The sequence below is a fragment of the Mustelus asterias genome, chromosome 9 (assembly GCF_964213995.1).
Source record: "Mustelus asterias chromosome 9, sMusAst1.hap1.1, whole genome shotgun sequence".
Lineage (NCBI taxonomy): Eukaryota > Metazoa > Chordata > Chondrichthyes > Carcharhiniformes > Triakidae > Mustelus > Mustelus asterias.
The window spans coordinates 126,455,282-126,467,340 of record NC_135809.1 but is presented as its reverse complement, the minus strand read 5'-3'; the positions used below and the strand labels follow the sequence as shown (position 1 = coordinate 126,467,340).

The window sequence follows — 12,059 nt, the reverse complement described above, 5'->3', positions numbered from 1 at the left end:
GATGACCATGAAACCATTGTCGATTGTCGTAAAAAACCACCTCGTTCACTAATGTCCTTTAGGGAAGGAAATCTGCCGTCCTTACCTGGTCTGGCCTACATGTGACTCCAGACCCACAGCCATGCGGTTGACCGTCAACTGCCCTCTGAAGGGGAGGGCAATTAGAAATGGGCAATAAAATGCTGGGCCCAGCTGGCAACGCCCACATCTCGCAAAATTAATTTAAAAACCGTTCCAACACCAAGAGAAACAAGAACATCTGGACAATCTGTATTATTCTCGGTTGACAGCTATAAACTGGGCCGGGTTCAGGAAGGTGGGACTAGAAAGGGCACCTGTGTGCCCTCGGGCAGGCATGGGCAAGATGGGCCGAATGGCCTTCGGTGCTGTAATTTTTCAATGGTGTTAAGAGCCAATCACATGGTTATAATGGAGTGATACAAGAAAGAGGGTTTGAAAAGAATGATAAGGAGAAAGTCTGGACAGCCAGCTAAAATGTTGCAACAGGATGCCAAATTTTCCAATTTATTTCCAAAAGAGCGCATAAATAAGATATCAAACCAACTTAGGCATCGACATTCCTGAATCACCATCTTACAGTAACAAGGGGGTGAAAGGTTATAGGGGGGTAGGCAGGAATGTGGGGTTGAGATTACAATCAGAGCAGCCATGATCTCATTGAGTGATAGAGCAGGTTCGAGGGGGTAAGTGGTCTACTCCTGCCTCTAGTTTCTATGTTGGTATGTATAGCTGGAAGTGCCCTGGAGAGCTATACTGTTTGGAATTGCAGTTCTCTCTGTTCAAAGCTACTGACCTTGGTTGATTCGCAGGTGGTATTCAGTCTCCAGAAGTCACAACCGTCGCACAGGGGGCACATGATGATCTTCCCTCCGAATTCAGCATCACAAATCTCATCACTAGGAGAGGGATGGGAAAACTGATTCATTAAATTCCCGGCAGATCTCATTTGTAATCTAACACACATTTCACAGAAACCCTACATTGCAGAAGGAGGCCATTTGGCCCATCGGGTCTGCACCGACTCTCTTACCCAAGCCCTCTCCCCTGCCCTATCCCCGTAATCCTGCACATTTTACCTTGGCTAATCCATCTAACCTACACACAGTGGCACCGTGGTTAGCACCGCTGCCTCACAACGTCAGGGACCCGGGTTCGATTCCTGGCTTGGGCCACTCTCTATGCGGAGTCTGCACATTCTCCCAGTGTATGGGTTTTCTCCGGGTGCTCCGGTTTCCTCCCACAGTCCGAAAGACGTGCTGGTTAGGTGCATTGGCCGTGCTAAATTCTCCCTCCATGTACCCGAACAGGCGCTGGAATGTGGTGACTAAGGGATTTTCATAGTAACTTCATTGCAGTGTTAATGTAAGCCTACTTGTGACACTATTAAGTAAACTTTAAACATCTTAGGACACTAAGAGGCAATATACTATGGCCAATCAAACTTACCTGCACATCTTTGGACTGTGGGAGGAAACCGGAGCACCCGGAGGAAACCCACGCAGACATGGGGAGAATGTGCAAACTCAACACAGACAGTGACCCAAGGCCAGAATTGAACCTGGATCCCTGGCGTTGTGAGGCAACAGTGCGAACCACCGTGCTGCAATATTTGATTAGTGAAATAAAAATATGCTTGTCATCTAACTTTATATTTTCATATTCCTTTTTAATCAAGGATCATTCTGGTGCAGAATCAAAATGAGTTCCCAATCATGGATTTAGTCTTCAACTGTATCAATCTGTATTTGCCTTACCAAGGGCTGATTCTATATGCCCCTGATAATGGTGTCATGTGCCTCCATCCTCCCTGTTCCAAACAGTTAGGACTACCACCTGCCAGCATCAACATCATTCCCACCAGCTCCGGGTAGGAGGCAAGAGTTGGAGTGTGCAAATAAGGCCCAGGAGTAAAAATCTCCCTGGCCTCATACTCTGGGGACCCCAACATTTCACTATCTGCTACTGCCCCCAATTTAACATCAGTCTTACTGTGTCTGAATTACAAACATTAACAATGTCACAACGCAGGTATTTTGGGGCAATATCTGGCTATGAAATATTTTTAGACAGGTTGTTAAATTTAAACACAGCAAGCAGGTTAGAAAATGGCGTGAATTTCACTTGTAAGATGGTCAGGGAGGGGTTCAGCTTCCTGTTTTGTATTCCTTCGCAAGAGTTGTTGAAGCGCTAGCTGCTCGAAAAGAGCGGGGGAGCTTACCTCCATACGTTTCCATCCTTGGTGATACATCCGTACAAAAAGCAAATGAAGCCGACGGCACCAGCAATGCCCAACATTTCCGTGTAAAATCCGAGCCAGGCAAAATATATCCCAATCTTCTCTCCATAGTACTTCCTGGAAGGTAGAAAGAGAGAAGTTAAAGAGAGCACTAACTCACATCTGTAAAGCAGAATAATCCAACATGTGCTGCATATTCTAGAGTGGTCACAATCCAAATGTTGTTTCCGTTATTAGCCAGATGAAGATTCCTGCTGAAAATGCACATTTGGAAAATTGGCCCTTTCTTAGAGGTCAAATTCTGGAGATCATAGAATCATACAGCGCAGAACAGGCCCTTTGGCCCATCGAGTCTGCACCGACACATTAGAAACACCTGAACTCCCACTTAATCCCACCTGCCAGCACATGGCCCATAGCCAAGATGGTGGCATAACAGTGGTGTCGCTAGACTAGTAACCCAGGAGGTCAGGCTTTTCTCTTCTTCTTAGGTTTGATACACTTTTGTTGCAATCTCTTCCAGCTGCAGTAGGGAGATTTTCCTTCTCTCAGTCCTGACGAAGACCCAAACAGACTCGAAACATTAACTCTGTTTCTCTCTCCCGACAGATGCTGCCAGACCTGCCGATCTTTTTTCCCCCCCCCCAGCATTCTCTCTTTGTTAATGATCTGGGGACACAGGTTCAAATCCCACAATGGCAGCTGGTGGAATTTAAATTCAACTTAAAAATCTGGAATAGAAATTTACTCTAGAGTGACCTAGCATGGATTGTCATAAAGACCCATCTGGTTCACTAATGCCCTTTAGGGAAGGAAACCTGCCGTCCTTACCGGTCTGGCCTACACGTGACTCCAGACCCACAGCAATGTAACTGACTCTTAACTACATTCTGAAATAGCCCTAGCAAGTCTCTCAGTTCAAGGGCAATTAAGGATGGGCAATAAATGCGATGCCCATATCCCATAAAAGAATAAAAGAAAATTCAATTAGATGACTTTACTGAGGTTTAAACACAGGAAAAATCCAGTCAAAACTAAATGGTGGTAAGCAAGAGAGTGACGTGTTTGACTCTTCATGGTTCCTGAAGTGGTCCATGTTCAGTTTTAAAAGTAATCTTACAAGTAGAGATAACCAATTAATATGGCCATTCTTCACGTTGGAGCCAATACACATGAGGAGAAGATTTTATTTTGAGGAATTCAAAGAACAAAAGGAAGAATAATAGAAAAATATGGACCCGACAATATAGAATCCCTGTCGTGCAGAAGAATGCCATTCTGCCCACCGACCCAGCACTCTCAACAATCCCACCCAGGCCCTATCCCAGTAACTCCACACGTTTACCCAACTAATCCCCCTGAAACCAAGGGGCAATTTAGTATGGCTAATCCATCTGACCTGCACATTTTTGTGGGAGGAAACTGGAGCACCCGGAGGAAACCTGCACAGACATGGGAAGAACATGCCAACTCCACACAGACAGTCATCCCAGGTCGGAATTGAATTTGGGTGCCTAGCGTTGTGAGACAGCAGTGCTGCTTTTCCAATCTATCATCAGAACTGAAGTTCCTCATCTCTGGAATTATTCTCGGGAAACTCCTCTGCACCCTCTTCAATGCCTTCACATCATTCCTAAAGTAAGTGTCCAGAACTGGAAAAAATACCCCAGCTGAGGCTGAACTAGTGACTTACACAAATTCAACGTAAACTCCTCGCTCTTGTACTCTATATTTGTATTAATAAAGCCCAGGATATGATATGCTTTATTAATTGCTCTCTCAACCTGTGCTAACACCTTCAGTGCTTGATGCACACATACACCCAGGTCTCTCTACTCCTCCACCCCCTTTGGAGTTGTAGCCTTTTATGTTATTTACAGGGAATGTCCAAGGCCTCCTCAATGGCAGGGAGATGAATTCCTGCTGGCAGGGATTAGTTTGCTCACATGGCATCCTTCAGTTTTAATCTCAAGCCCAATATGAGAGAGCCAATTCAAAGGGTGCGATTCTGCCATTCTGACCTGCTAATTATTTGGCGGGTCGGGTCGGGAGATGCGCGCATTCGCCGACTCATGGGATTCGCGCATGTGTTCATGATGCATGCGCGTCTCCCACCGCCGGAAATCAGGCGTGGCCGGGACCACACAGGAAACCGGCGGGATGACCAGGTAAGTAATTTTCATCTATTTTTAATATTATTTAAATGTGATCATCGGGCCCAGGACTGAATTCTCCAGGCCCAATTACATCTCCCACCCCGCCCCTACAAATTCACTCTGGTAGGGTTTAGCGTAGCTCCCTACTTTAGGGGAACTAGCGGGAGACCCCACTGGAGTGAAGGGAGAGGCAAACGGGGGCCCCCAGGGGGTCGGGCAGTGGGGGGGGGGGGGGGTGGATGGTGCCCCCTGGGCATGGGCATCCTGGCAGTGCCAGCCTGTGCCCCCAGCACTGTCCAAGAGGCAAAGTTCCCCTTCCCGGGGGCACCTTGGCACTGCCCACTGGGTGTGGGGCAGTGCCAAGGGGGCATGGCCTATTGGGGCAGGGAGTCCTGCTGCCCCTGTGCATTGGAATCCGCTCGGGGCTGGAGGGAGGTCCGCAATTGGGAGTGCTTGTGGGAGCTGCGATCGGATCGCAATCAGGCCATGTGGGGGGGGGGGGGGGGGGGGGGGGGGGGTTGGTTTGGGGTTTTTTGAGGAGAGAGGCACTGGAGGGACAGCAGTGCGAGGAGGGGGGATGGGGGGGAGGAGAGAGGCACTGGAGGGACAGCAGTGCGAGGAGGGGGGATGGGGGGAGGAGAGAGGCACTGGAGGGACAGCAGTGCGAAGGGGGGGGGGGGGAAAAGAGAGGCACTGGAGGGACAGCAGTGCGAGGAGGGGGGATGGGGGGAGGAGAGAGGCACTGGAGGGACAGCAGTGCGAAGGGGGGGGGAGGGAAGAGAGGCACTGGAGGGACAGCAGTGCGAGGAGGGGAGATGGGGGGAGGAGAGAGGCACTGGAGGGACAGCAGTGCGAAGGGGGGGGGGGAGGGAAGAGAGGCACTGGAGGGACAGCAGTGCGAGGAGGGGGGATGGGGGGGAGGAGAGAGGCACTGGAGGGACAGCAGTGCGAAGGTCCTGGGCTGGCCAGCGATCGAGCTGTCGGACTCTGATGTGAACAGGCCCCACCACCCGAGCTTTTAATGATATTCCCGATTGACAGAGATTTGAGTCTTAACTCCCACTGAAAAAACAATCGTGATTTACACCATTTCTCCCGCGAATTCAGCACTTAGAATTTTTTTCGGAGGATCGGGCCCAAAGTCTCTCACCGGATGAGGTTTAGAGGCTGCTCCTTGTAGAACCGTCCAAATCGTGCCCACTCTTTATATAACGTGTATCGCTCATTCTCACTCTTAGGGTCATGTGATTTCTTCCAGTATCGACACTGTAGCAACAAACAAACAAACACGTAAATTACAGAACCACAATGAGATGAAGGAGAAAGGTTTTTAAATGATTGACTTGATTGAAGTTTGCAAGGTCCTGAATGGTCTCAAATAAAGTGGATGTCAGAAGGATGGTTCCTCTTTGGGTGAGTCCAGAACTAAGGGGCAGAGTTTTAAAATTAAAGGTCACCCTTTTAGGATAAAGATGAGAAGAATTTTTTTTTTCTCTCAGAGAGTTGCGTGACTTTGGAACTCTCTGCCTTAGAAGCTGGTGTTGGTGTTATTGAATATTTTTGAGTCAGATAGAGAGGGAAAGAATCTAAGGGGATAAATCAAAATGTGGAGCTCGAAACTCAAGAGATCAGCTATGATTTTATGGGATGGCAGAGCAGGCTCGAGGGCCGAATGGCCTACTTCTGCTCCTACCTTGTGATGTTCGTATATGTCCATCTACATAAAAATTGTTCTAGAATGAATTTCACACTGATGTGAAAAGGCAACTCCTGATACACACAGGAGTCAGCACCCACTCTGCATACCTTCTTCTGTACATGGACAGCAGTTGAAGTGGACTTTCCTAATCTATGGTAATGGAGGATGCCATTATTTTGTCCTCCATAGAATTCCTACAGCGCAGAAGGAGACTATTCGTCCCATTAGAGTGCACCGACCACAATCCCACCCAGCCCGTACGCCTGTAGCCCCATGCATTTATCCTGCTAGTCCCCCTGACACTAAGTGGCAATTTAGCATGGCCAATCCACCTAACTCACACATCTTTGGACTGTGGGAGGAAACCAGAGCACCCGGAGGAAACCTGGGAAGAATGTGCAAACTCCACACAGACAGGGACCCAAACCGGGAATCGAACCTGGGCTCCCGGCGCTGTGAGGCAGCAGTGCTAACCATTTGACACTGTGCAGTCCTGTACATTGGCTACTTTAGATATCTGATCATCTCACGCAGAAAGTACTCAATAAAAAGCTTCAATGAATCTTGAATTTGCTTCATTGCATTGCAGCTGCTAGCTGAAGCTTGACTATTGGACAGATTCTCCGATTGACTCAGCCCCTGGCCCTATCGCTGAGACGTTTCTGCATGGAGTGCGGTGATCTGATTAAATCCCCGTGACTTTGGCGGGACTGGAAGATCCCACCAGTGGGCAGGGCCAGACAATCTTACCCTATGCAAACCGGCTTCCTCATTAGCAAAGAAAGCAACCTCGGAAATGTAGTGTTAAGCATTTGTTATGCTGCTATGTGACTCGCAAAGAGCTCAGAACTAATCGTTATGAGAATGCAGAGTGATTCGCACTGCCCCTCACAGCACTAGGGACCCGGGTTTGATTGCGGCCTTGGGTATCTGTGTGAAGTCTTCATGTTCACCCCGTGCCTGCTGGGTAGATTTCCTCCAGGTGCTCCAGTTTCTTCCCACAGTCCAAAGATATGTAGGTTAGGAGGATTGGCCATGATAAATTATCTTTGAGCGCCCCAAGATTTGTAGATTAGATGAATTAGCTGTGGGAAATGTGTGGGGTTACAGGGATAGGGCGGGGCAGAGGGCCTGGGTAAGATGGTCTGTCAGAGAGTCAGTGCAGACTTGATGGGTCGAATGGCCTCTTTGGCACTGTAGGGATTCCATGATTCAGAATGACACATTCGCTGTCGCTCTGCAGTTAGACACTGAGCAACAATGCATCAGTCCATCAGCCAAATGGAGAGCTGCGGGAAATACATTCAATGAAGTTCCAGCATTTTAAGTGTGATTATTTCAAAGTTGTGGAAACAAGGCCCGCAGAACAGCATTATTAAAGGACCATGGTCATTTTGCAGACAATTTGTGAAAAAAAGGCAACATGATTTTTCCCGCGCACACACACCTGCTGCCTTGTCCTCCCAAAACACTGAGTCAAGGAAACAAATGTCTCGTGGCCAGCACTGAGATCTCCTCTGATCCCCTCGCTCAGAATAGCAGGGGGATTCCTCACCTGTGACCCACACCCACTCGCACAATTCTACCCAGGGTAACAATCTTCCCATTGTTGTGTTGCCTGTGGCTCGGGTGGGGGGTGCGGAGATCAGTTCTATTCAGGATGTCCACACAGGTTTTAATATAAACAGCAGGTAAGGTTTATTTTAGATGTTCACTGTACAGGCTCCAATCTCCAGTTCTTCTCATCTCTATCCTAAAAGGGCAATCCCTAATTTTAAAACGGTGCTCCCCAGCCAGCAGGCTGTGGAGGCCCTGGTGATGTCACGAAGTGATCATGTGACCATCATCTTAAAGGGGCCACACCACCCGCAGTAATCCCCCGAATGCACAACACCCATTAGTTTTTAAGTTTAAAGTCTACGTTTATTTATTAGTGTCGCAAGTAGGCTTACATTAACACCGCAAAGAAATTACTGTGAAAATCCCCTCGTCGCCACACTCTGGCGCCTGTTCGGGTACCCTGAGGAAGAATTTCAGCATGGCCAATCCACCTAACCAGCATGTCTTTCGGACTGTGGGAGGAAACCGGAGCACCCGGAGGAAACCCACGCAGACACGGGGAGAATGTGTAAACTCCACACAGACAGTCACCCAAGCTAGGAATCGAACCTGGGTCCCTGGGGCTGTGAGGCTGCAATGCCAACCACTGTGCCACCATACTGCCCTATTACGCAAAGCCTTTCAATGCCATCACGATAATGCACATTGGCACACTTTCCAGTCAAAGTGGAGGTTGTACCACCTGGAGCTTAAACAAAATTACGTTGCTTGGAGGACCAACAAATGAGGTGTCTGTCAGCAGCTCTGAAAAACACCCTGCTGTGGAAAGGTAAATAATGCAGGACTGCATCACCACCTGCCCAAGACAAGGAGCCTCTTAACCCAATGTCACACCCAAAATGTTGGCATAATCCTCGTGAACTTCTGCCCACGTACCCTCCCATCCTCTCAATGACTACATTAATTCCAAAAGTACCACAGCTTGAGCGTGATCCTCAATGTATTTTTCCACTGATACTCTGCAGAATGTTGTACACCTGCACAAATAAGTGAACCCAGTGCACAAAAGAACCTCACAATATGTGACACTGTACTGTGCATGGTGCTATTTTTAAAGACAGTTCCAGAATACTAGTCTAGGTACACATGCTAAGCTGCCTGCGTTGGCAAGCTGCCAGTGCGTTATAGCAACATTTATCACCACAGAATGCATGCAGCTGCTCTTAAAGGCAATGTGGCCTGCAGCAATAGGAGCAACAAGACAGAGGGAGAGAGAGAGAGAGAGAGATAGGTCATTTTCACTTGCTAACGTGTTCAGGACATAGATTTCCAGGAGAAACATATTACAAACAGGTCAGCATCGATTAGGAAAAAGCATTTTTATTTTCCTTTAACCGTCATCAGCCTGAGTCGAGATAAAATCATTGTACCGGCACTGAAATTCATATAACCATATTGCCGAATTGTGTGGTAGGCAGCACATATCTTTAGCCTGATGGCAGCATCCTGTTCATGGAAAACACCATTCATGTTGTTACCGCAAGGTAGCGGTGTGAAACAGCTAGCTTGACCTGTTGCTCAAGTTTTGGGGTTCCTTACCCTTACAATTTACAGGGTTATTTACACGGCTATTCACTCCTATACGGAAGTGCGGGGAGAGGCTGGAGAGCGCAGGTGGCTAGACGACTGGGGAGTGGGTCAAATTAACGTCAGCAGCCAAAGATCCCCAATCTGACTGAAGTAGACGCTCGGTCTGTCTCCTTGCCCTACCCGTGATAAAAATCATGGCATTTTGCCACAGTCTGTAGAACAATCGCAAAGGACCGACCTTCGGGCAGAGAACGAAGATGACAGGCCTTTGGCTATATGCGAGTAGAAGTGTTGCAATGTATTAAAATTCATAGATGCTGGTGCAGACTTGAGCTAAAATTACTCTTTCCATCAAGTGTCTGATTCACAGGGCAATATTTCAGTTCCCTAAACCCACAGCAGTGGAATAGATTGCTCAGTGACTTGGCTTGGACACTCAAACATTCAATGAAACTCAAGTCAGCTGAATTGCGCACGAATTACGTGTAATGGCAATACAGTGTTGAATTCTTCAGCTCAGCTTCTGCAATCTGTGGGGCTGATACAATACATTTGCTTTTGGCGAAACATACCAGGTTACCCCCTTTAGTCTTTCAAAGCATTCCAGTTACAATACACATTAGCACAGCTTGATGACAAGGAAGGCCATTTTAACGTGATAATGAAGGATTCAGGTTAACTGGAGAAGTGTGGTTCAAGTTCAAGGTTCAAGTCCAAAGACGTGCGGGTTAGGTGGATTGGCCATGCTAAATTGCCCCTTAGTGTCAGGGGGACTAGCTAGGGGGTTATGGAGATAGGAGTTAGGTGGGATTGTGGTCAGTGCAGACTTGATGGGCTGAATGGCCTCCTTCTGTGCTGTAGGATTCTATGATTCTAAGTGGGTCAGTCTGATTCTGTCGAGGCTCAAGTGCAGCTACGAGAACTGTTTTGCCGTTGCAAAAGGTCTCAAAACTCCAGACAAACACACCCGACTTCAAAAGCAAACGCCAAATATTATTCCAAATGTGGTAACTGGCTGGAAATCAATGTTAATATTTTCGGTGGCGCAGGCAACGGGGGGGCATAGCAGAGTATAGTTAACCACCCATCTTGGCCAGCGATTAACCTCTAGGAGGCTGACTGTGGTGATATTGAACCTGCTCCAAGGATGCAGGAAAAACATTTTCTCTGTTAAGTCAGAGAGTTAAGCCAACCCACAGCACCGATGATGAATGAAGCTGCTTTAAAAGGTGCCAGCATCTCGCTGAACAGGTCTCATTGCCTGCCTTCTTGATCAAGATGTGGAGATGCCGGCGTTGGACTGGGGTGAACACAGTAAGAAGTCTCACAACACCAGGTTTAAGTCCAACAGGTTTATTTGGTAGCAAATACCATAAGCTTTCGGAGCACTGTTCTTTCGTCAGATGGAGTGGAAATGTGCTCTCAAACAGTGCAAAATATTGTCTGTTTGCACTGTTTGAGAGCACATTTCCACTCCATCTGACGAAGGAGCAATGCTCCGAAAGCTTATGGTATTTGCTACCAAATAAACCTGTTGGACTTTAACCTGGTGTTGTGAGACTTCTTCTTGATCAAGAACAGCAGGGGGGAAAAGTCCTGCACTGCTGAAAAAAAATGTTACTAACATGTTTGCGTCATTTTAACTAATGCAGACAAACTCCACAGTTGACTAAAAAGACACAAAGACTCACTCCAAAACTCATAGAATCACTACAGTGCAGAACAGGCCATTTGGCCCATCAAACCTGCACCAACAACAATCCCACCCAGCCCCTATCTCCGTAACCCCACACATTTACCCAGCTGATCCCCCTGACACTGAGACGCAATCTATCATGGTCAATCCACCTAACCCACACATCTTTGGAGTGTGGGAGGAAACTGGAGCACCCGGAGGAAACCCACACAGACACAGGGTGAACATGCAAACTCCACGCACAAAACTGATTTGATTTATTATTGTCACATGTATCAGTATAGTGTGAAAAGTATTGTTTCTTGCGCACTATGCAGACAAAGCATACTGTTCATAGAGAAGGAAAGGAGAGAGTGCAGAATGTAGTATTACAGTCATAGCTAGTGTGTAGAGAAAGATCAATCTAATGCAAGATAGGTCCATTCAAAAGTCTGATGCCAGCAGGGAAGAAGCTGTTCTTGAGTTGGTGAGTTATTAGAGCGGATGTTCATATTACTGACACAAAAACTAAATTTCTGCTCCGGGATCAAAATAAGTTGACACAAAAGTTTGAATATCCCATTGCCATCGGACGTGGGGAGAGGAGAGAGCGAAGACAAAAGCAAAAGAATAGGGAACAATGAAGGCTGAACTCCCCTTTCAGTATTCGGGAGGGATCATCCCCTCCTCGACATACCAGCCCACTCCTCAGTCACCGCTAACACCCTTTCCCTGCCCTAGCTAGTCAACATGCACTCTGCTTAACAGCTCTCCCAATTGCAACAAGAATCTGCATATGAGGGTGGCTTACGAACACTAGTTGGTATCGTCTTCCAGGAATGTGTGGCAATTCCAGACGAAGGGGAGGGCAGAAGAACAGTGTCTATGCATGTATGCAACACACCAGCATCCTACAGTCTCACCCAGAAGGGAAGAAAGAAAAAACAGTTCCGACCAGTATTCTTACTTCCCTGTTTTACTGTGTTTCCTTCCTTCTGGGCAACATTAGGTATCGAAGAAAACCACAAGTCAGACATTTTTATCGTAAACGCATGCAATAAAATGTATTTCTAAATCACTGAAAAACAACTAAGAATAGAAGGTCACAGAGTCCACAGGCTG

General features: G+C 47.4%; 1 protein-coding gene across 8 annotated transcripts in view; it reads right to left on the bottom strand.

Annotated features, from left to right (window-relative positions):
- The window catches only part of ano5a (anoctamin 5a), a 165,697-nt gene that overhangs the window by 25,452 nt on the left and 128,186 nt on the right, over positions 1-12,059 (bottom strand). For all 8 annotated transcript variants that reach the window (XR_013498780.1, XM_078221001.1, XM_078221002.1 and 5 more), the window contains 3 exons: positions 5,564-5,679; positions 2,240-2,374; positions 815-917 (listed from right to left, as the gene is read on the bottom strand). Coding sequence is in view for 7 of the 8 variants with exons in the window: in XM_078221001.1 (XP_078077127.1) it covers positions 815-917; positions 2,240-2,374; positions 5,564-5,679 (354 nt within the window). In the remaining variant the exon portion in view is untranslated. The remainder of the gene's footprint in view (positions 1-814; positions 918-2,239; positions 2,375-5,563; positions 5,680-12,059) is intronic.